The sequence below is a fragment of the Eleginops maclovinus genome, chromosome 2 (assembly GCF_036324505.1).
Source record: "Eleginops maclovinus isolate JMC-PN-2008 ecotype Puerto Natales chromosome 2, JC_Emac_rtc_rv5, whole genome shotgun sequence".
Classification (NCBI taxonomy): domain Eukaryota; kingdom Metazoa; phylum Chordata; class Actinopteri; order Perciformes; family Eleginopidae; genus Eleginops; species Eleginops maclovinus.
In genome coordinates, this window is record NC_086350.1 from 12,181,704 (window position 1) to 12,206,296 (window position 24,593).

The 24,593-nt window shown below is 39.6% G+C and overlaps 2 protein-coding genes across 13 annotated transcripts; both read left to right on the forward strand.

Moving 5' to 3' along the window:
* Positions 1-4,843: 4,843 nt before the first annotated feature.
* Positions 4,844-15,835, forward strand: tpm1 (tropomyosin 1 (alpha)). Of its 10 annotated transcripts, none has more exons than XM_063875090.1 (10): positions 4,844-5,094; positions 5,751-5,876; positions 8,725-8,858; positions 9,230-9,347; positions 10,002-10,072; positions 10,279-10,354; positions 11,153-11,215; positions 11,337-11,406; positions 11,980-12,058; positions 13,006-13,810. In XM_063875090.1, exons 1-10 carry the CDS (start codon positions 4,981-4,983, stop codon positions 13,007-13,009), a joined length of 855 nt encoding a protein of 284 aa, XP_063731160.1. In that variant the 5' UTR covers positions 4,844-4,980; the 3' UTR covers positions 13,010-13,810. The 10 variants fall into 10 exon arrangements, with proteins under 10 accessions (XP_063731160.1, XP_063731114.1, XP_063731134.1 ...); XM_063875044.1 differs by lacking the exon at positions 10,279-10,354 and adding an exon at positions 10,879-10,954; XM_063875064.1 differs by lacking the exons at positions 5,751-5,876; positions 10,279-10,354; positions 11,980-12,058; positions 13,006-13,810 and adding exons at positions 5,443-5,568; positions 10,879-10,954; positions 14,983-15,835.
* A 1,041-nt stretch (positions 15,836-16,876) lies between these two features.
* On the forward strand, positions 16,877-23,858 carry lactb (lactamase, beta). Of its 3 annotated transcripts, XM_063874109.1 has the most exons (7): positions 16,877-17,305; positions 17,676-17,742; positions 18,115-18,305; positions 18,393-18,708; positions 18,815-18,980; positions 19,188-19,715; positions 23,739-23,858. In XM_063874109.1, exons 1-6 carry the CDS (start codon positions 16,928-16,930, stop codon positions 19,711-19,713), a joined length of 1,644 nt encoding a protein of 547 aa, XP_063730179.1. In that variant the 5' UTR covers positions 16,877-16,927; the 3' UTR covers positions 19,714-19,715; positions 23,739-23,858. The 3 variants fall into 3 exon arrangements, with proteins under 3 accessions (XP_063730179.1, XP_063730177.1, XP_063730180.1); XM_063874107.1 differs by lacking the exon at positions 23,739-23,858 and having other exon boundaries at positions 19,188-23,680; XM_063874110.1 differs by lacking the exon at positions 23,739-23,858 and having other exon boundaries at positions 16,877-17,293; positions 19,188-23,680.
* The last annotated feature ends 735 nt before the right edge of the window (positions 23,859-24,593 follow it).

Below are 24,593 nucleotides of genomic sequence, written 5' to 3' on the forward strand. Positions count from 1 at the left end.
TTGGACCTCACAAAAAGCCCCTCCAGCTTAGCCCTCTCCTCTGTCTCCTCTACCTCGCTTACACCACAGAGCCCATATATGGACACATATATGAAAGATTCTCCCTCTGTGCACAAACACGGAAACATCTAGCCCTGTGACATGAGGGGCAAAGATTGAAGGCAAATATTTAACATGGCCCATTAACAAGATGCTGGGCAGCTGTTGACTGAGATACAAAAGAGATGTTTTTTGTTTTGCTGTAAGAGGATATTAACAAGCACAAACCAATGGAAAGTGAGCATTAAAGTCAATGATTGAAAAAGATCTTCAACAGCCTCTGACCCTGAAGAAAACCTTTTTGAGGACACAGCTCTGTGGATGCTGTGGGAGGAATCCCTTATCTGGAGAAGGGAGAAACTTAAGCTGCCTGTAAACAATCATTATCCCATTTCCCTCTTGCCCTTTACTGTGTACAAATAAACACAACAGATGTGCAAAAAGTGTTGTTTTCCCAAATTGAAGGCAGATTTGCATTGCAGAATACCAGACAGATTAACTTTTCTGTTCCAGTTCTATTCATGCTATGACATGTCTGCTCTTTTGGAGTATTTGATTTTACACAAGGGTTCTAGCGTGGCATCCCGCATTAGTCTGAAATGAATCGTGACAGTTCCCCCCGAATGCTTTTTCTCCTCCCCTCTTTCAGTCCGACTGAGAAGCATCAGATATGGCTGACATTCTTCTTCTCTGTGAGTCCCCATCTTAAGAGGGGGAACACAAACAAACAGTCTGGGAGGAGCCTTGCAGAGGCCACAAATATTCATCCATTATGACTTCTACCCACATTGGTGTTTGCAATGCTGGAAACCTTTTGGTATTTTTACATCATATTTGTTTCCCTCAAGAAATCATGGGGATTTTTGTAAGAAACAATACAAGACTTCACAGTTTGTTCTCCATTCCTGGCCTGTAGGAGTTTTATTACATCTCTTTAAAGTCTGAGTGATGACACATCCTTTCATTTACAGGAGCTAGTTGTGCTGTAACAAAAATCTTGGCACAAGAAGAATGTGACCCATCTTCAATGGAGCACCTGTAGCTGAAATATTTGCCCTTCATACCACAGGAATTTGAGTCTAATTATTAGGCAGTGGTGTGGTAATAAATGTGAATTTCAAGCTGCTTATACTGCACTCAGAGGTTCTGTTAACTTAACTATTTTCAATGGAAATACAACTGACTGAATTACACTTTTGTTTGATTTACACCCAAATGACAGATTAACCACCACACTGAGCTGCGTGAGTCAAAGTGCCACAGCCTTATTGCAACCATTCATTAAGTAGAGCACACTGGCAGTCTCTGTGCTCTGGTTGTGGTAAGATGTTCACCTGTGCTTCCTTAAATACCAGTTTGAGTCTTACGACTACCAGTTTATGTCAAAGGAACCTTACTGTGATAAACCCTGCAGCTGTAAGCCATGGACTGGGCTTCGGTTACAGCTTGGGTTGCACCCCCTCTCTCCTGTTTTGCTATGCTAAATAATTATGCCCGTGCATGGAGCTATCTAATCCCAGGGGTACCATCTGCAAGAAGAAGGAGTTCTCGCTATATATATCTGGACGATGTCTGCAGAAATCTTCAGATGGTATTTGACAAGGAGCCTGCCAACACTGCTTCTCGGAGTTAAACTGGTGGCTGTGCTCTCAACATAGACAGCTTCCCTCAATATATTCCCTTGCTGTTCTGTTTGAGTTGCAATCATCTGAAATTAACTGCACATATACCAGAAATATAAAATGTCCATCAAAATACATAAGTTTGGTAAAAAGTAAGTAATTTAAGGTTGTTTTCTTTCTTACAAAATCTGCTACTTTTGCTCCAGACAAGCGTTGTTACTGAGCCTTAACGAACAACATACTTTCTATAATGCATTGACATGTTAGTCATGAGAGAACCTTAAACGTCTCTCCCGAGGGTCCTCTTATACAAACATGATTTCAGGCACAACAGCCAAGCTCCTCCCTAAGCAGTGACTGAGGAAACCGGACATACCATGTACATAGTGGGTTGTCAGTGTTGGCCTAACAGATTAACTACTAATGTATCATGGTATTATATTAAAGCTTTTGAAAAGCTGTTGTGTCACATACATTGGCAGAAGGATAGACTGCACTACCGTCTTAGGACCACAAAGGGACAGAGTTCAAACACTGAGAGTCATGGGGCTCTTAGGTCTCAGTAGCACATTCCCTGAATATCCATGTGAAATCTGGTTATTTGACACCTTAACTGCCCCTTTTTTGCACCCTTAAGATCTATACTTACTCATTTTGTCACTATCATATATATTTGTTTTTTTACAACCTTGTTTATAACCATGGGTGCCATAAAAAGGCTCATATGGTAGGAAAATAAAGATATTGATAGCATGTGTGAATATACAAATTGCTCGTTTCTGCACCTGTTTCTCTCAGCTGTCGCCTCATGTAAACAACTGAAACCGTTATTTATAGACAATCAGGAATACACATTGTCCTTTTTTCCAAACAGAAAATGGGAAATTTGGCAAGTCTGTAAAAGTCAAGTCATATACTGCATGATGTTCCTTTTAGTATTAATTTGGGAAGATTCTTGGCTTTTTCAATGAGCTCGTTTCCCTGTTTTCAACACAGAGACTTCTAAAGATAGAGCTTCAAAGCAATTACTTTTTTTTAATTCACGTTGTTTCATGGAAGTAAGTTCCCAATTAGATAAATCATGAATTTCATGTTTAAGGACCAATTCACATGCTAAATGCAAATATCAGGACATGGGTTTTCCTGTGGGTTCATCAAGTGTTCTGGTGGAAAGCTTTAGAAAACTAAAATGTTGTTTTCATTACTAGTGCAGTCAAAAGAAAAGAAACGTTGCCTTTTATTTTCAATATAACTCAGTATGCAGTAGCTTTTCAATATGGCAGGACAGAAGTGAGTGATTTGTGACTACTTTCATCAAAGCAAGCGTATTGGGCCCTGGGCTATTTTTACAGTGCCAGTAAAGGAAACAGTATAATGGAGCTTATTTTCATTCCCAGAATGCCACAGCGAATCCAGCGTTCCCTCACAGACCTCCCCTGAGTTCATTTAGTGAAAAGACTGTGTAAGGTAATTAAGGTCAAATTGCAAATCAAGATTAAAAACAGTACTTTACTGTCCACATATAGTGAGAACATTTTGAAGGAGCATATTCAATATGACAATAGCGTAAACAAAACTGCATGTCTAATACAGCATATTTTAAAGAGAGTAATAGAAGAGTAAGAGTAAAGCAGAAATACGGGTTGATCTGTGACCAGTATTTGTTAATGCCAATCACAATTATACAAATACCAACCTGTAAGAATAGGGACTGGCCCGTTTCCTATTACTGAACCTGTCATTCAAAGTCTAAGAAAAGGCTGATACCAGGACAATGTCTTAAATTATCGCAACGCAATTTTGATGAAAAACTATAAACCCTTTTTACAAGACACTTTTCTCCCATAGGCGACAAAGAAATAATCACTATTCCTGATACTGGTCATATTTTATTATTAAAGTTCGGCACTTCTATAGCAATTAAAATATGTAAAAAAGGCCAAAGCCTGAGCAAGACAAGTATATTTCAGGGGACATATCTTATAGCACTGGTCTTTGGACTCTTGGCACAGAGTCCAAGATCTATCTTACTGACGAAGGCAGGTGCATGTAAGAGAAGGCGATCCTAAAAATATCCTTGAAGATCCTTGTGAAGACCAGAAGAAACTCGGTCTGTCCTCATTCACAGCAGTTGTGCGTCCAAGCGTTTCACTAGCCTAATGTATTTATATATTATTTTATTGGTTAAAAAACTAACTTTGAATAGATGCATTATCATAACAGAATAAAGAAATGTATAAAATACAAAACAATACATTTATAAACATTCTGATTTAAAACCTCTACTAAATGTATTGCATATAAAGTGAAATGTTCTTCCTTGGTACTTTAGAACATAATTAACAGCACTCAAATGCCAAGTCAATTAGTGGTTGAGCTGCTGTAATTGAGGTAGGCCCATAAACCCATCCTGCCTGGCTGGAGCTGGATGATGTGCTGTCTTACTCAAAGGGCATATCAACAGATTACAGGGTGGGATATCCGATACATTATCAGGTAAACACTTCCCTGTCTTGAACCCCCCGGACTGTGAACAATGCCACTAGGGCTCACTGGACTTATTGAAAGCATCTACTCTCAAACAGCACACTTGCCTTGAGCTACTACAACCTATCCCAGAGGAACATATGACCAATTTACAACCCAAGCACTCACACAGTGGCTGCAATGAGAAAAGCCTGTTATTGCAGCTGTCTGTGGTCCCACTCCCAGCCTGTGACAGGACAAAATAAGACAAAAATGAACAGGAGAATACTGTTGTTATAAAACCAGAAAGAAAATGTCAAAAAAAAAAAAAAAAAATGTCCCAGATTTAAATAATACTGTTAGTTAAATCAATGCAAACTAGTCTAAATAAAGAGATATGTACTGCTTTTAAATGTGTTGCCACAATGGTTAAACACACTGTATACAAGTGGAATGCAGATCATCTGCTCAACCAGTGAGCCTCATCTGCATCTCTCCATGAATTTAATGGCTTCTGTGACATTACCATTAAGAAGACTTTCAGTGTGAGCTGCCTGCTTGTCCATCACACCCCATATAAAGGCGTATCAAAAGTCAAATGTTTGGGAGCAACGAATCGCAGAGCAGAGCCTTAAAAAACGCCCGGGCACCCACACACGCCCACTCCAAAAAAGTATTGGATGTCCAAAAGAATCCAGTCACCCCTCCCTTCACCATACATATTTGACAGGGCACAGTCAGGCATAGCCTGTACTCCAGCTCAGTGTTCAGTAAGGCACAGACGCTCTAGCCACTCTCCCACTCTTCTTGATTTTCATTCGGATTTGTTGGTGCCGAACAGCAATAAGCAGCCATGGATGCCATCAAGAAGAAGATGCAGATGCTCAAGCTCGACAAGGAGAATGCCTTGGACAGAGCTGAGCAGGCTGAGGGAGATAAGAAGGCGGCAGAGGACAGAAGCAAACAGGTCGGCTGATTTTTTTATTTTTCTTATAAGGAAAACTCAAAGAATCCTTAGCAAAAGCAGGAATACAGCAGCGCAAAGCTACTGCCTTTTAAATGGACTGCAAACTAAATACGGATTAATTGCTTTTAATGGATAATCTCAATTAAGGATGATATTAAGAATAACCCCTCCTTCTTGAATTTTAGAAGTTTAACATCAGACTTTATCTCAACTGTGTTGGTGATTTAAAAAGAATGTTGATAGTCGATTTACATTTTTTGATCAAGAGTTGTTTGATTATAAATTGAATAATTGCATGTTTGATTGATATTTTATTTAACTGTATCATGTTTTTATATGCATGTTTAGTTAGAGGACGATATAAGAGAGTTGGAAAAGAAATTGCGCATTACTGAGGACGAAAGAGATAAAGTGTTTGAGGAGTTCCAAACTGCTGAGGAAAAGCTGCTGACCGCTGAGGAGGTCGCCACCAAGGTATAAGACTCTGACGTGCATGAGCTTCCCTAACTTTTCTCCTCTCTTTTCCCTGTCCTGTCTCTCCTCTCTGTCTGTTTGTCTGTCTGTCTGTCTCTCTATACGCCCTCTCGCGCCTGTGCGCGTTCACGCACCTCCTCGCTGATCACCTCTGAAACTGTCTGCACTGAAACTCGCCTCAGCTTGAGGACGATTTGGTAGCTCTGCAGAAGAAGCTGAAGGGAACTGAGGATGAGTTGGACAAGTACTCCGAGGCTCTTAAAGACGCCCAGGAAAAACTTGAGCTGGCTGAGAAGAAAGCCACAGATGTAAGTAAAAAAAGGGGTTCACAATGGCACCATTCCTGCACCACGCTTCTTCACACCTTCATTCTCTCAGCACTGAATCTGCCAAGCGACAGTTCAGTCGCTTGATGTTCACTCATCACTTGAACAATCACTTACACTGTCTGCCCAAAGAAAGTAAGATTGGCCGTTAAATTTAAACACTCATTATTGTTTTTTAAATACAATTAACTAATAGGCTGAATCATAAAATTACTATTGTTTTAAGATTTTTTTAAGAGCGAACAGTGAAGTAGCCCATGCGTCTCGTCTTCCTTGGAGCAGGCGCGTGGATAAATATAGCCCACTGCTTTATATGGTCAAGATAGAGCTCACATCTGCGGGCTATGCTCTTTGCTTACCACAGGGGGAAAACACTGTTTCCAATCGAAACGCTCCAGGAAGAGTACTCGTTTAAAAACATAATAACTTATCAACAGAAACCCAAAAGAAATAATAAGTACAAAAATTGTTTCCACTTTTGGACAAATCACAGGATTAATGAAAATAATGTAATGTTGATATGCCTAGGAGACAATACACTTTAGATCATTGTAAACAGTTGTTCACGTTAAACAATCCCTTGAATGACAGAGTCAGTTTGACTGTCTGGTTCAGCACACACTCTTAGCAAGTCAAGCAAGGAATCAATCTGTGGTGGCATCCAGGATAACCCGTTGTAATAATCCTTTAATTGGATTCCTCCGGGGAGTGTGACTACTTTTCAGTCCAGTGATTTTAGTCTGTCAAACTTGATACTGTATTTTATTCCATATAGCTTTATATGTGGAGTTTTTTCCCCCTAAATATTCCTATAGGGAGGTTTAAGTATGGCTTCAGTGCTCAAAAGAGTTTAACTACTACTTAGTTTTTATGGCCTTATTTTTTCTCCTTTCATGTTCCAGGAGGGTTTTCTGTGATATTTTTGAAGTCTAAAACGTAGTTTGTAATTACTGTATTCATTGAAGAGTAGAGTAACTAAATGGCCTGTAGTATTGCACTACCATATGTAATGCTCACGGCTGACCCGCAGAGGTCGCTGTGGCCTTAGCCTGATTACCAGTGCATTGACCGGGTGTGTCCCTGTCATTAAAATGCATTGTTACTTTACATCAATTAAGTATGACATTTTATTTTTGTAAAGGATAATGCAGAATAATTTAACTATGTAAAGCTTTCCTTAAAAATGAAGAATAGATATTTTTCAGAACTATTTTGAAATCAGCAGTACTTCCTGGACAAATGCATTTCAGTGTGCGTCTCCAGAAAGCTCACGCACGGTGCAGCTTCACGCAGCTTTCAGCAGCACAATCAAGGACGTCACCTCGCTCCTTGACAATTTCTCGGAAATTGTGCTAAAGCTCATTAGTGTAGTCTCTTTAAGTAAACAATGGCTGGAACTACATCGTTGGAGGCAGTGAAACGAAAGATCAAATATTTGCAAGATCAGGCAGACGATGCTGAAGAAAAAGCCGAGAGGTTACAGAAGGAGTTGCTTGTGGAGAGAAAAACCAGGGAACAAGTAAGCATGTTTAAAGCGTGCAGCCAGACAGAAGCTGCTAATCAAACGCTGAATTACCCATCTCCCTCTCGTAGTATTTACTTGTACTTTTATTCCGCTGAATTATTCCGCAGTGAAATGGCAGGATTTCTCACAACAGTGAGTGCTGCAGCTGAGCTTTACATGGCTCCATTCAGTGCCACAAGAGTAGCCTCCACTGAGGGTTTGATAGCCTGCTGCTCCGGGCTAAGCGTTTATAATTGGTAACGTTAGGCCGCGGATGCCCAGGTCAAAGCAGCTGAACAGCAGAGGCACACAGTATCGTAGTGTTGCCTTTATATCCCTTCTTACATCTCCTGTGATGCACTTTGCTGTTAACGGTCCCATTCAACCTGCTTTCCAGGGACTTCCGGTTTTATTATTCTGCAGGCAGGCCAGCCGCAGGTTAAACATTTGAATGAGCTATTTTCAGAAAACAGGAAGTTCAAAGTAAACTGTAGCAAGATGTTGGTACCAGTGTGCTCTGAGCTTGTGCTCTTTGACTTCCATATAAGGACAATGTGTTTACGCAGCTACCACAGAGTGATTTTTCTCCGTGTTTACGTAGCTGCTGTTATCTAGACGGTAAATAAATCTATCTCCAGGGGCTTATACGAGTCTGATCCTTTGTCCAATTCATGTTAATCAACAGTGAGCTGTTGTAAACGGTGTTGAAGGCAGTTCCTCAGTATTTATAGGTTAAGAGTAACTTCCTCCTTGTTACTTCACAGCCTCAGTTGCACTTTGATCTACCACAGCACACTTTAACATGCACAGCAGGGGAAACAGGCAGAACAGTGAAAGTCTCGTACCTGCAAAAAAGATAGCATTAAGCAGAAGTAGCTTCAGGTTTGTATGTGTGACCGGTTAAATTAAACTTAAATGTTTATTACAGTTGTGAGTCGGGGGAGTTTCCTCTGTATGTGCACCATGTGAGCAGTCATTGACAATTTAATTGTCTCCCTTTGACTTGAGCCTTGTTAATATTCTCTCAGGGGCCTGTAGTAATGAGGCAGGGTATTAAACGTTCTGTCAGCTTGGGAAATTGTTATCATTATACAAAGCCAACTAGGAGCAAAGGGAAGACTCCTGGGATGGCTTTCCTCCCAATGGGTGTCTTGCAGAAAAACACTTACAAACAACTCAACTAAACCCCTATCCTTTTTAAAAACTCAAATCAGCACCTTCTGTTGATTCTTTGGGCAGCGTGTATGTGTGCACTGATATCCAGGTTGTTTATTAAAGAGTGCGTCCTTCAATTGTTCTCCTGACATGCTCCTCTTCTTCCCCTAGGCTGAGGGAGATGTCGCTTCACTTAACAGACGCATCCAGCTGGTTGAGGAGGAGTTGGATCGTGCTCAGGAGCGTCTGGCTACTGCCCTGACCAAGCTGGAGGAGGCTGAGAAGGCTGCTGATGAGAGCGAGAGGTGGGTTCTTATGAGCAGCGTGGACCCAGTCCTCTGATCTCTGCCATTTCGTTGTTGCTGCAGAGAAAGGGGGGTGTTTTCATCCCTTTGTTTCGGGTACAAGCAGACACTCTGTGCTGCAGAGCTAGATGTTAGCTGTGTAAGATGTCATTTTCTAAAATCCCAGTGCAGTCATTTCCTAACATCTCAAAAAGGAGTTTTTTCCCCCTCTTTCATGTCAGAAAACAATAAGCCATTCACCTTAGAATGTTATATTAAAGATTTCCCAACCAGCTTTACTGTGCGCCAGATATGTGTCTCTTCAGTGAGACTATAGGATATCAGGTTTCATCTACTCATTTCTAACATGCCTTGTCTGTTCTCTTCCACAGAGGCATGAAGGTCATTGAGAACAGGGCCATGAAGGACGAGGAGAAGATGGAACTGCAGGAGATCCAGCTCAAAGAGGCCAAGCACATCGCTGAGGAGGCTGACCGCAAATATGAGGAGGCGAGTTTTCCGCCACAGTCAGCCACCCTGAAAGACATCTCCAACATCAACACACACACTTGCTCATTTAGTGCTATCAGTATTTCTATCGCAGTTATTGATAATTTCAAAGATATGTGTTGATAACATCTTAATCCATTAAATCTCATAAAATAGATTAGGAATATCATTAATATAATGTAACTTAGTACTTTTACCTAACTGCTGTACTTAGTCACATATTTATGGTACTTTTACTTGATTGTATGTATTTTAGGTTACTTTATATTTCTACATCACTACATACATATGCAATTTAGAGCTGAAACAAGTCATTGATTATCAGATTAGTGAATACTGGTAATGGAGTATTTTTTACAGACCTGTATTACAATTTTACTTGAGGGTCCTCCACCACAAGTAGTTGTAATAATATAAAATGCATCTTAATAGAAGAAGTTATATTTGTTGATAATTACCCTATGTAAATAAAACCTGAAATGCTTTTCTACCAGGTACATTTTAGTGTTAAAGTAAAGTGTTAGCAGGTTTAGTTTTTGTCACGTTAGAAAGGTATACTTTCACTTAGAAGAAAATCCCGTAAACCCATCCCAGTTGTGTCACAGTCATCAAGTGTTTGTTGAGTTGTAACACTTTGTTGTGCTACACCTAAAGGTTGCCCGTAAGCTGGTCATCATTGAGGGAGACCTGGAACGTACAGAGGAGCGTGCTGAGCTGAATGAGAGGTAAGACCTTTTCACACTTAATCTGCACTTAGTCGCTCGTGCACTGGCATTTCCACAGTTGAAGCTTTAAGCACTTATACACACAGTATCAGACGTATATCCAGTTGAACCTTGTTTCCTGTGTTCTCACTGTGTGCTCATTATTTGCATGCTCTCCATTGTTTGAATGGTTTTCAATTGCACACGTACGCCACGCCCACTAACAGACGGGCTCGGACAACGGATGATGAGCTAGGGGTTATGGAGCAAAGCATGAAATCGCTAAACTCCTCAGTCGCTAAGGTACTACAAACAAAAACTAACACTACACTTCTGTCTCTGATGAGTGGCTTCCCACTTCCAGTCACTGCTGGCTGAACTCCTGCTTTGCTTTCTGTGTTTTTTTCTTTTCTTTCTTTTAAGCTCTTTTGCTTAGGGTATATAATAATATTTCAAACCTATAACATGGCAGAGTCTATGCAAGAATAACATTTTATATTTAAGTGAAGCATGATATTTAGATGCACCACTAACCAAACTATTGATTCCAATGTAACCCACTAATCTTCAAGTAAATACATCACGCACATTATTCTGTTATTCTGATATGCCTGCTGTGTTAAGGCACTTTTAGGTACTTGGGTATCCCTCCTCGTTTAATCCCTGTAGTTCTTATTTATCTTGTTTCCTCTCCCCCTCTTTCTTTCTTTCTTTCCTCCCACCTGTTTTGTGTCCACCTCTGGTTTTGTCCACCCTTACTTCCCTCCTTTTCCTCCAACCCCCCTTCTTCTCCTTCGCAACTTTATCCCCTCATCATAAAACAACAGCAAATGCTCTGAGCTTGAGGAAGAGTTGAAAACTGTGACCAACAACCTGAAGTCACTGGAGGCCCAGGCTGAGAAGGTAAGTGCGACATTCTGGCCGAGTGCATGCTGTCAAACCCCTCCGCAGAAGATCCTGGGAGCAGAAAGCATTCAATTCAGTTTTATTTCATAATCCATATCTGTAAGAACGTATCAAATGTGTCTGAATGCACTAAGCCATTCAGAGTTTCACTCCATGTCCAGATGTTTTACTCCGATCATTGTTTTTGCCCCATAGTACTCACAGAAGGAGGACAAATACGAGGAGGAGATCAAGGTCCTCACCGACAAGCTCAAGGAGGTAAAGTTTCACAAGACCTTATCTGGGGTTGCAGGCTGAGTCCAGGGTAATGTGTACGGGTCACATGTGCTCTATCACACTTAGTGTTGGACTAACTCATAAATCTTTCTCTGTACCACAGGCTGAGACTCGTGCTGAGTTCGCTGAGAGATCAGTAGCCAAGCTTGAGAAGACCATTGATGACTTGGAAGGTATGATTTTCCCGCCCCTCACCCCGAAATGCAACTCTGGTTGTTTTGAAACCGTTATTGTTTCAGTGAAATGCTTTTTTTTTAAATCTATAAAAGGCCCATGCTTTGTCTTTTGCTCTATTTCTGCTTCATTCTTAATGCCATCATGACTCTTTTTAAGAGGGCTTCATACTTTTGTTGTGGTGACTCTTATCCTTTTATCTTTTAGTAAAGGCATAGTTTATTAGTTGTTTAGTTTCAAGCTAGGAACAATTGGCATTGATGTTTATCTGAGATATCAGGCCACAATTTTAACTCGTAGCAAGGCTTAAAGGCAGAGTGAAATATATGGTCCATTTATTCATGGCGAGCCTTTCCCCGACTTTTGTTGCATTTCCATTCTATCATTTTCTGGTGTAACTTTGCTTTCCTCTTTTCCCCTGTTGTCTGTTTTTTTTCTGTCATCTCTTCCTCTCTCTCTCTCTCACTCTCACTCTCTCACTCTTGTCAATTTTCTGGATGCTTCACCCTTCACCTCCTTGCCATACGCTCCTTCACCTTTGCCCCTTCCCTTCACCCCTGGCACACCAATAGATGAGTTGTATGCCCAGAAACTGAAGTACAAGGCCATCAGCGAGGAGCTGGACCACGCCCTCAACGACATGACTTCCATGTAATTTTCAACTTGCTGCGCCTGTTTGTTTTGCTTTCTTTCCCTGCACCTCTCTTTCCTGTACAACAGCTACCTTGCCCTCATTTTCTCCCTTACATTTACTTTTACTAAACACACCCGGTACATTGACCGATTGGATCTGTTTCTACACTTTAAATGGTGATGAAGCTATATTTTTATATCCTCTTAATGCTTATTGTCTTAAAACAGACATTGTGCTTTCCCGTGTCTGTGTGATTGAAGTCAGTTATGAATCATTTAAACTCACACTCAGTGGTTTCCCTTGTCACACTTCATTAGTAGTGTGGTTATGATGATACTGTATGCCCTTAGTGTCAGTATCTTTGGTGTGTGAAAATGCTGTAAACTGGACTGAAGTAGTGTTATGCATTGTTGTTTTGGTCAGTCTATGCATTTTTTTGTTCTATAAAAAGGAGTTATTTTCACAAGCTATTGTTAAATCATAAGCAATGCATGCAAGTTGCCTATTGAAATGTTTTCAACTGTTTTACGAAAACATTTCAATGAATCTGATTCTAACTCTTATGAGTGCTTCCTCTATCCTCTTCTGCTAACATGGTCTACTTCTGTCAAGAAGAAAGGCCCCTTGTGTGTTTGTGAGTTCATTGAGTGTCACAGTTTAGCATCACTGTGGTTGAGCCCCCAGTTTTGCTAAATTAGTCTTGTCCTGTTAATATTTGTCCATTCTGTGGTTGGACAAAGCATCCTGCTCCTTGTGCTTTAGCAGAAAATTCTTGTTGTAATCAGAGGGAGGAGTTGGTCTGACCTCGAGATTGTGTCTGTCAGTGTGTGCTGCCACACAATGTATTGCCATTGTGGATTTTTAGTGTAGTGCCATGAATCCTGTGATTGTAGTGCGCATCCCAGAGTCCCGTAGGCCCCTCTCCAGCCCCCTGGTTCACTTTACCTTTTCTCTCCCTACACAGATAAATGTTTTACACCTCATCAAAGACGCCTCCTGCCGGCTGAGCGGCATCTGTCTGCTCTCTCCAGCCATCTCTCTATTCCCCATCCCTTTCTGTCTTTGCTTTCCTTTCTTCCTCATGTTTTCATCCTCATGTCAAAGTTTATTGCATCCCATCACTTGTACAGAATCCTAGAATCTTTCTGCATTGTGTAAAAAATAAACGTCCTTCCTTCTATGTAAGCTGTATCTCTTTACTCTGTCCTCTTTTTTTTCTTTTTCATTTATTTATTTTCAAGTGGTCCTAATAAAACCAGGAAGACTTGATTTTAAGTTTATGTTTTTCATTCTGTTTCTGTATCTCAACACACCATTCATTGAGCTTTACCATGCTTTTCTTAATTCTTGCTCTTTTTATTTTCAAACATTGTTCTGTGGACCTGAGATAAGGAAAATCACAGTGGTTCCACGAGCAAAGAAAGCTAGAACTACAGGTACTTGAGTAAAAGCAGAGCCAAGTTGTCTTCTCTCTTAGCATTTCAGTCTGATGCATGCAAGTTTTTCCACATTAAGTACTGTGACACAAGGAGCTGACTGGAAAGTTGTGGGAATTGTAGGGAAGTATTATTATTATTGGATTATCAGGGAGATTGTATTGAGGTGGAGGAAAGGGATCACAGTAGAAGACAGAACAGTATGTAAGATGTGTTGAACATCTTGTTGCTGGAAATTGGATTGAATGAAAATGCTATCAGTGATTATAAGACATTGGTTTTGTATGAAACACAGTATCCTGTCATATATTTGAATAAATATACAACAACACATATTGAGTCTTTTTATTAAAGTCCTTCCAATTTCTTAAGGGACCAAAAAAAGCAATGATCTGGTGTTGTCTGTTTGGAGACGTTATAATATAAATGGTACTGCAGAATATTTGAGCCTCATCCTTTAGGTCTTAAAAATGTCTCCAGTTCTGTGTTGATAAGCAGTAATCATATAATACGACTTACTTGTGAGGGAACGTTATGACCAAATTGGCTAACAAAGCTAAGTATTTATAATTATTAGTTCATTTTGTACACCTTCTACTTTGAACAACTATTTTTAAGATGCCATTCACACCTTTTTCACCTTTCTGGGTTAAATCTGCTCATCATCTTTTTTCACTCTTCACACTGTCCCGCCTTGCTCTACCTTCTGCAGTGGGGGGAAAAGGGTGGATTGCCAACCCCCCCCCCCCCCCCCCCCTAAAAAACAAGGGCATAAAAACACTTTGATTCTGTGATTCAAAGCTTATTCAGAGACTATCAATGTGTTGTAAAGATTTACAAAATTATCTGGTGAACTGTTCTAGAGAAGGTAGGTATCAACAGGCGTTTTCTCTTTCCTTCTTCTCCTCTGATTTACTGTCCTCTCTGTTTTTCAACTTGCTTTCTGACTGGAAAGATCGCCTCCACCAGCATCTTCAGAAAAACCGTCTGCTCACTAATGAACTACGCGTGGCCTTGAATGAGGACTAAATTGTGTGAATGTTTTGTGTGTTTTTATGTGGTTTAATATGTGTTTGACAATCTGATCCAGAGCAAAATCCAAAGCTCTTCCGCTTGCATTGTTCACGTACAATGCCTGCACTGCTTTAAGTCTGTGTTGCTGTTCGTCATAACGTGTTTTTTTTATATTAAGTTAAAATCAGGGATTAACTCAAATATAATTTTGTAGGCTAGTATTATAATATTACACAATAATCATATTTTATGGATAGTTGTTGTGCGTATGTGTATTAATAAGAACGTTGTTGTAACCTGTTTGCATGATGGCTTGCACCTCATAGTATGAGCTTGTTTACTCCATTTGTTTTTTGCTCATTGACTTGTAGGATTTAATCATTTTAATGACTGACCTGAGTGATGCAGCAAGCTTGATTTATTAATGCAAACTGACTCACTTTTGCCCATCTGTGTGAGATTAAAACTTCTTCATTTTAATGTTCTAACAGAGAAACTGTCACAAGCTAAAGAAGAGAACCTCGATATGCACCAGATGCTGGACCAGACTCTAATGGAACTGAATAATTTGTGAAAGCACAGTCTGACCCCAAAGCACTGTGGTTTTGGCTTTTTGTACTTGCACCTTGCTTACCATAAACCCCTCTTCTCGTACCTTGGCCATGGTGGAGATGAAACAGCCAGATGCTTTTCCTATTGCACCGTCCTGCCTTCAGCGGAACTCGACCATGAAGTGAAGCTCAGGGGAAGTAAAGCTTAACCATTCCCTTTGATGAAGCCTAAACACAGACACAAGATTGATTTCGCAAGCAACACGTTTTTAATCTTGTAATGGTGTCCGCCTTTTGCAATCCTTGAGATAGTTTCTTTTTTTCTTTTTTGACAAGTGGTTAAATTAAATGTACAACATTGTTTTTAACATCTGCATTGAAGCTGATCTGGTACATTCCGTTCCACCCTGATTATGCACATACTAAAGGACCAAGTGGAGAAATGTTGCTCTTGGTTAAACCTCAACATTATGCACATTTTGAATTCTGTAAGACCAATTATGTTTAAAAGATATATGCTTTCTATAAGAAGCTTTTATTACTAGTGTAAGTATACACTGACTATACCTGTCAGTATGTATACTGGTGCTACAGTATCGTTTAGCAGTGACGGAAAATGCTTATGCATTACATTATTTTTCTTTAAACCATAGTTCAACATTTTTTCATCTTGTCTCTAAAGTATGATTTCAGTCATCTGGTTGTGCATTTTATTAGTGTAGATGTTTCAAGTGTTTATCATATCTGAAATGTACAAATTATAAAAATTAATAAAAGCACGTTTTGAAAGTTTTCTAACTTTGTTTGTGATGTCCATCATAGAGATGACCATTATATAGTTTTGGGGTGATTGAATAGAATCGGAGGATGAAACCCTCTTTATTTGTCACATACATGCACACAGCAGAGCACACACAGTGAAATTAGTCCTCTGCATTTAACCCATCCTAGTACTAGGAGCAGTGGGCAGCTATCGTGCAGCGCCCGGGGAAAATAATAATAAAATATAAAACCTTATCCATGCAGAGGAAAAGTAAAGGTATTGAATAGACTTCATCTTCCCCCAAAGAGGTTTTGAATGCGTTAAATGTTCTAAACAAATGGAGATTGTTCATTTTGCAGCTTTATTACATTAAGGACGGCTCCCTTTTGCTTGGCCCTTCAGTTTGACTTCCAGCTAGGGGAAAAACATGGTCATGTGTCTCCTTGGTTCACTGGCACTCGCTAAGCATCAGTGAGCTCCAGAATAACCAAACCATGTTTACCACAAACCACCAATCTACCACCATAGGTAAATTTACCAACAGCAAAAACACTATCAGTATTAAGAAACTACCGCACAACGCTGCAAACACCATAATCAACAAATAATAGCCAACATTAAAGCTCTAAAATCCCATATAAAGAGGCATATTCTGTATTTTCTTAATAGTGATACATTTGGTTAGAAAATATCGGGTTACATTTTAATGCCTGGTTTTTTTTCTAATTCATGAAAAATTCATGACCTTTTTTCCATCATTTCCACGTTTTGGGACCCAGCACCTCAATTTACAATTCAGACTCACATTTTTGATTTTTAAAGCTAATATTGGAAACATATAATTGACTAACTCTTCGCTGTGCCAAGGTGGAGTCAACGAATATGACTCAAAAGTATATTTCATTTTAAAATCCAGTTTTTAAAATGGAGACGCCCAGATAAACAAAAGTATAATTAAAATTGTCAAGTCCATTCTTGTTACGGAATGAATCGATGAATCTTCCCTCGCTCGATTTGGTCTGAAATGTGATTTGATTCGTTTTGTCTGACTTGTCGATGCAAACAGGAAGCAAGTTATCAACAACAGACAATTATTGCCAACTAAAGGCAGAAGAAGCAGCGATGTCACGACTGTTTTTGCCAAATCGTTTTTGTGCCAAATGTACCCTAATAGCAACGCGTGGGTCTAATATATTGCCACTGCGAGCCGTAGTGCGTTACAAGCAGCAGCAGTCAGATAAACTGGGTGGTTTTATTCATGAGCAGAGACGATATGTCGGAGAGGCGAATCCAGTGTTTTTTAAATACAGGTCAAAGTCCAGGATTTGGGTATGTGGAGTTGGTGTGGGGATTGCTATAGCTATCGGACTGAAATACAACGCAGACACATCCAATAGTTCCTGTGATGATACAATGAAGGAGGTGCAGAGGACTGATCGATACAGCGGTGCCATAAAAGTTAGCAGGGACCTGGTGGAGCGGATCAAGGTAAGCATGGAGGTAGGCATGATACACACCGCTCGGCATTGGTGGAAATCAACGTTTCCCCTCTTTTCATTGAATAAAGCAATTGGTGTACATTTACTTAAGTACAATTTTGATAGACTTGTACTTTACTTGCTACTCTGTACTTCTACTCTACTACAATTCAGAGGTAAGTAGTTCACTTTTACACCTCTACATTTATTTAATACCTGTAGTTTCTTGGCAGATTTAGTTTGTTGATGAGAAGTATAATCAATATTTAAATAAGATTTTAGTAACACATGGAGTAAATTCACAAGCTACCCTACAGTATACAAAGTCCTTAAAACTAGCTGTCACCTACTTCTGTTCATTGTTTCTGTCTGTCTGTCTGTCTGTCTGTCAGGATGAGGTCGGGGCTCCAGGCCTGGTGGTGGGGGTCTCTGTGGACGGTGCTCATATCTGGAGTGAAGGTTGGTGCCTGACACTTTAAAGTTAAGTGAAGTTACTTTTAGGTTATCTGCTAGGCAGGCTATTGCTCCGGATCCAGCAGCATTTTCTAAATGGATTTCGGTGCTGTTTTTGCTTTAGTGGACATTACACTATACTAAACTATACTATATAAAACAGAATATCAATCAGTATCATCACAGACAAGTAAAAACATGAAACAAATTCATTATAAAAACAAAAATGTGAAGCCTTTGCTCTGTTTGACTTGGAACACAATTAATTATTTCCTGTTGTCAACCGAGACATCCAGCGGTTTTAAAATTGGACCAAATGGAATCTTTGACAACTTAATCTGAAAACACATTGACATTTAAACCCCTCACGTAAATCAGGGATCGGTTATGCTGATTTGGAGAATCGTGTGCCATGCGACCCAGGAACAGTGATGCGAATCGCCAGCATCAGTAAGCCCCTCACATCTGCAGCTGCTGCACGGCTCTGTGAGGAGGGGAAACTGGAACTTGATATCCCTGTCCAGAAATATGTCCCGGAATTCCCCCAGAAACAATTTGATGGAGAGGATGTAAGTTATGTGAAAAATGTGTCAGATTTAGTTGTTATCCTCAATAATATCATGCTATTCAGCTCACATTCTCATCTTTTTTTTCAGGTCACAATAACCCCTCGAATGATTCTGTCCCACCTGAGTGGAATCCGGCATTATGAGAAGGATGCAAAGAAAGTGAAGGAGGACAGGGAGAAAGCAAAGCGTCTGTTAAAGGCAGAAAAGAAAGAGGATGAGAAGAGCTCATCTGAAAACAATGATAAACCTGCAACAGAACACAAAGAAAACAAAGGCAACGAAGCCACAAAGGCTCAGAAGAAAAAAGAGTTTGAACACGAGGAATACTACTTAAAGGACAACTTTGAAAACGTCACTCACGCCTTGGACCTCTTCAAGGATGACCCACTCATTTTCAAACCTGGTGAAGCACATATTTACTTTGTTATACAATTCAAATATGATTTAATGTTGATACCATATGTCTGTACATAGGGAAAATTAATTATTATTTGTGTTGCTATGTACAGGCACCACCTTTCTGTACTCCACCCATGCCTTTACCCTGCTTAGTGTTGCTATGGAGCGTGCTGCTGGACAGCACTTCCTTGATGTGATGATGAACATGTTCCGTGAGCTGGGAATGCTCAATACTGTTCCTGATGAGAATGACCCTATTATTTACCACCGCTCCAGGTAATCTTCTATGACATCAATGTTGAGTATTGTCCAAAATATTATGAAAAGTCAAAGTTGATTTTAGGGGAGATGTGCCAGAGTACCACTTTGTAGAGATCTGTTCTATTGAAGGTTGTAATAGTTGCTCCTGTGTCTTTTTTGAGTGCACAACATGATACAAATCAAACAGTAAGTCCATCTAACTCTCTAAATACTGCTCAACAGATATTATCATCTCAACAAGAGAGGACGTGTTGTGAACTGCCCGTACGTAGACAACTCGTACAAGTGGGCAGGAGGTGGTTTCCTTTCCACAGTGGGGGACCTGCTGCTGTTCGGTAACGCTCTGCTCTACAGCTACCAGGCTGCCCACCTGAAGGACACTGAGGGCTTGCTCCCTGGCTTCCTCAAACCTAATACTGCTATAGATCTGTGGGCACCAGCTGACAGGACAGAGGCCACCTGGGATAAAGATGGATTGTATGCCCAAGGCTGGCTGGTAGTGGAGAAACTACAGAAATACGGGCAGTGCAGGAAACGCAGACACTATGTATCACACACCGGAGGCGCTGTGGGCGCCAGCAGTGTCCTCATGGTGTTACCCAGTGAGGAGATAGATGAGCACCAAGGACAGACCCCTCCCCTTCCACAGGGGGTGGTGGTCACCATCATTGCTAACATGCAGTCTGTGGGACTCAACAGCACAGCACTGAAAATAGCCCATGAGTTTGACAAAGCCAAAAGCCTCTAAGTGTAAGTTGTTTACAGACATGTAGGAGTTTATATTTTACTGAAAAGTATTTAAACCATGCATCACATTTTAATAACTCTATTCCAAAAGTTTAAAGGATGTTATAGAAATTTTATATATATTAAGCTTGTATTTTCTATACCTTTTATAATTACCATTGGAACACTTACAGAGAACTTATACTGCCACTAGGTGGAAGCAATTTCCTACATTTCTAAAGCAAAAAAAAGTCACTGACTTATAGCATCAGTTTGTTGGCCTAATACAAAGGTTCTCGCCATATTTTAAAAGCTAACACAACAATTTAATATATGTTTTTTCTGCATTTGAAGAGAAAAACAACCCTTTCTTACACAATGGAAGGAGAATGTTGGCCATTTAAAGCAGCATAGTCCACCACAAAAGTCTCTACGTCACATGTAGTGATTTTTAGGGCCCACTCTGAACAGATATTTCCTCAGAACAACTTGAAATGCTTTGGGAAAGACCCTTTTGTCTGTTGACCTAACACTACTCAAAAGGGTGACATTTTACTCACTGCTGCCAACTTTCAAGTGTTGAAATTGAATTCGACCACAAGTACAATCCTGCCTAGAAGAAGGACAGTTCCTGGTTTCAATGACTGAATGAGTTTGCGGCAAAACTAGTTTGAATTTTAACAAAAGTTGACTAAATTTAAAATGTAGTTAGAAAAGGTTTTTTTCTCTTCCAGTTCTTTCTTAGCAACTGTTGGATAATACTGGAGGTCCATCAAAATGGAAAAACAAACAATCTATAGGCAATGTAGTCCAACAAGTTTTATATATCTCCTAACCTTGCTGAATTGAGGCACGTTTGATGCTTCCATTACTATCCAATACTACTGGGATCTCTGGTGCCCCTGTTTTGTGGTTTAAGGGGACTGAAGAATGGCTTGGGATACACTAATTACACATACTCCCAAATAGTGTGTCACTAAGTTTGTTGTGTGTGTTCTGTGTTCTGCATGTCTAGCTTTAAAATATCCTATTTTGGATTTAAAACTGCAGAGTAAAGAGTTTGGTTTTTTTAAAGTGAGGTCATCCTGACCAGTCCTGGCTGCTTCAGGGAGCAATTATGGTTTAGAGTTAAAATCAGATTTAGGATTAGGTTAAGAATAGCCTTAACGTTGAGGTTAGGAATGAAGTACTGATGGTTTGGGTCATCGGACGGAGAATGACATCAGTGTGTGTGTGTGTGTGTGTGTGTGTGTGTGTGTGTGTGTGTGTGTGTGTGTGTGTGTGTGGGTGTGTGTGTGTGTGGGTGTGTGTGTGTGTGTGTGTGTGTACAGAAATCACACAGTCAAATCAGTAGGGGTCGTTGCATATATTTACACAATTGCAATATATTTAGTAACTGCATACTGAGCATATTCATGAGACAAGGGGACAATTGAAAAATCCATATTTCAAGTTCCTATTTGACATCCAACTATGCATTGTAAATACATTTCAGGCAAAGAACATTGATTGAAATGTGATTTAACACGAGTAACACCAGAGGCAACTTCATAGCTGTGCTGAAAAAGTCTATTGTGCAAGATGTGATTCAATTCCCAACTGCTCACACTTGTTTCACACCCTGTATGTGTGTGTTAAAGAATTACACCTCTCTGTAGCAAACAGTATGGACTCCAGATATCTCATGTGACCATTGACCAGCTCTTCTCTTTGACTTTAGTTAAGGTTAGAGAAAGGAGTTTTTCCATCTTTCTATTGGTCTTATAGTGACACCCGAAACAGTATCATCTCTGAGAATTCCTTCATTGTCCCACCAGACACACAGCACAAACAGAAACACATTTAAAACAGAAGAAAGTCATACTCTCTGTTGTACTCTCCAATACTGTGGCTGGGGTATGTTCTGTTGGCTCTGTTGCTTGGCTTTCAACATCCTGTGTGAGGACATAATGGATGGTTATAATCTTTAAAAGAAAACATTGTGGCTGAATTACAATAATAGCACAAACTGTATAACACACAAAGCTCTTCCACATCTAAGTGCTATTTTAGACGCCATGAGAACGTTTTGCAATCATACATCCATACTGTACTTACTTGCGAATGTAGTAGATCACAACAGCTATTGCCACTAAGATGAGGAGGGCAACAATGACCAAGGCTGCAATTAACCCTGCTTGCCCTGTATTGGTGGAACTGCTGAAGAGCTGGAACTGCTCACATCGGCTGCCTTTATAATTGTCATTGCAACTGATTTCAGAAAAACATAAATGGAGGCTGTCAGTGCATAGGAAAATTATCAACATATTGCTATTTTCTGACAACAGATTTTCCAACATAAATTAGATTCCTAAAGACTCTTTCATACATCTTAGACAAGATTACAGTTTTCATCAACTTACACACAGGAGAGAGTATTCATGGCATGTATTTTATAGCATGTCCCTCCATTCATGCAATAGGTGGCTTCCTGCCCATTGCAAGGGACTCCATGATCTACACAGACATAATAATTAGATCTCAATAATCACTTTTTTAAAACATTTGTTTCTTCTGATCAGTTTTTGATATTTTATTACCTGCCATCATTTGGAATGTTTTTTATCCCTGTTTCCTGAGAACACAGGAAAGAAATGTCTCAGAAAATAATGTAACCACTTTGAAAAGCATGACATAACCACAAGTTTGACTTGCCAATGTATGGAAACAAGGTTGCCTATATATAAATAGTTTTTTGAGGCTAAATGACGTCATGAACTAATACTGAGTTATGAGAGGAATATATTGTGACTCCAACTGAAAATGAATCAAAAAATCTTCTCTTACCAGCTCCTGAAAGTCCTGCTGTTGGTAGTTAGTGCAGGTTCCTGAGGTGATTCATAGTGACGCTTCGCAATAGCTCCCAACGGCTTTTTGTTGTACTTCTGAAGACGCTGTCATGTGGGTGTGATCCTCCCTTGGCCTAAAGAAATGTTGTGATTGCAGTTTGTCCACATTGTGAATGGCAAGGTAAACGTCAGTTGAGTGGAGGTAATTTGTCTGTGTGTGTCATTTAATGGCATGTGAGCAATACATACAGACTCAACAGAGGTATTAAAATTTGACGTCTTTGTTTCAGATTAAACTGAGTACATCACATTTTGTTTTTGTTCTCTGAGGTTTAGTTGCATCAGGAGATCAGGCAGAGGATTGTTGATGAAATCACTTGTTGTGCATATGAGCTCAGTGTGTTTGGGTTTCAGAAACAGCTGAATGACTGGTATGTAAAGAAGGCATGAATGGAATCGTGGGAACATTTTTGAAGTCTAAAAAGAAATCGCTTCCTTCAGACAGATAATTACGGTTGTGCGCTCAGAACCGTTAGTTGACTCATCAGCTAATCATCATGAATTGTTCAATGCATTCCAGTGACCACAGGTTAAAATAGCCACACCAAAGTATTTAGTTAAACTATTATAAGTAATAGTCCTGGATTAGTAATAAGTAAATGGACGGTAACAACAAAGTATTGACTCTACAATTAAAAAGTAAAAGTCTCATAATGCAAAGTGGCTTCTCTCATTGTTATAATATAATAATATTAGATAATTATTGTTGATGTATGTATTATGTTTTTTGTTTTTGTCAATATGGAGCCTATTTAAGTTGTATGTGTGTGTATGTATATATATATATATATATATATATATATATATATATATATACACACCTTTGGTAGTTTAATCTCTTTAACAACAGATAATGTTTAATGAACTTTCCATCTAAAATTTTGATTTAAAACAACAAATAACCATCATTTTTAAATAAATGTAGTGTATTATTATTATTATTATTATTATTATTATTATTACAGAGTACCATACAATGGAAATACTTAGATATAGTATGAGTACTTCAAAAATGTATTTAAGTAACACATTGTGTTGTTTTGAGTTATGTAAAAATGTCAAGACAAACTCGATAATAATAACTTATGGGTACGTAGGTGATATGTTTTATGTTGTCTGGTGTTTGTCACAAGCATAACACGTTCTCCATCTTCTCCAGAGTCCAACACAACGGTCTCCATCTTCTCCAGAGTCCAACGCAATTACCACCTTGATCAACCACTTGATCATCTTTACCACACATGAATTAACAAACAATAATAGCTGTGTGTAACTGCAGAATGTATGGTTATTTGAAAGTGAGAATCTCATTTCTGATTCTGAAGCATCGGTAAATTATTGCCAGTATTGCAATTTATTAACCAATTTATAAATGGTATCTTATTCTAGGATATTTCAATATCACTGACAACACACATTTGTTGCCATCGTTTCTCCTACCCTTTTTTGGTGTTTCCGGGCCCTGTGCCTGCGCTACATTTTTAGGATGCAATTATATAATGTCAGCTGGGCTACCTGGGAATATCAGTGACAGTGTATCCTGATAAATAGCATTAAATATATCAGTTTACACACCACAGAAACACTTGAGGTCACTGTCAGAGTAGTGGTGTGTTTTTTCTAGCGCGGGTGGGTTGTTATCGCGAGGAACTCTGAAGCTCAAGAGGTGAAGTGAAGCGAGAGTGTTTTTCTACGTCGACGCTTCCAGGGTGGCATAGCAAGAGAGATGTCTACAGGCTCCTGTGGTTTGATAGGAATATATACTACATAATATGTGATATTATTATTGTGAGTAAATCCAGCCCGATTTCCTCTGCGGTCACGGCACTGTTTGACACATCTGGAGCCGCTTGAATCTTGTTTTCAGCACCTGGACAGCTCTCGGTCGAGAACCTCTAATTCTCATTATCGGGCACATGGAGTCCCTGGTGTGAATGTGGGGGAAGCCCTGCAAGAACACCATGCCTCCCTCCGAAGATGTGGTTATCTTGCTGATCCAGTGACTGCCTCGTCG

What these genes read in the sequence shown, in the direction of transcription:
- tpm1 (XM_063875064.1), top strand. Translation starts at nt 4,981, where the DNA reads ATGGATGCCATCAAGAAGAAGATGCAGATGCTCAAGCTCGACAAGGAG. An exon ending in TCACCGACAAGCTCAAGGAG is followed by an intron (nt 11,216 to 11,336) that starts GTAAAGTTTCAC and finishes TCTGTACCACAG; the next exon opens with GCTGAGACTCGTGCTGAGTT. An exon ending in GACCATTGATGACTTGGAAG is followed by an intron (nt 11,407 to 14,982) that starts GTATGATTTTCC and finishes ATGTTCTAACAG; the next exon opens with AGAAACTGTCACAAGCTAAA.
- lactb (XM_063874109.1), top strand. Translation starts at nt 16,928, where the DNA reads ATGTCACGACTGTTTTTGCCAAATCGTTTTTGTGCCAAATGTACCCTA. An exon ending in TGCTCATATCTGGAGTGAAG is followed by an intron (nt 17,743 to 18,114) that starts GTTGGTGCCTGA and finishes CACGTAAATCAG; the next exon opens with GGATCGGTTATGCTGATTTG. An exon ending in ATTATTTACCACCGCTCCAG is followed by an intron (nt 18,981 to 19,187) that starts GTAATCTTCTAT and finishes ACTGCTCAACAG; the next exon opens with ATATTATCATCTCAACAAGA.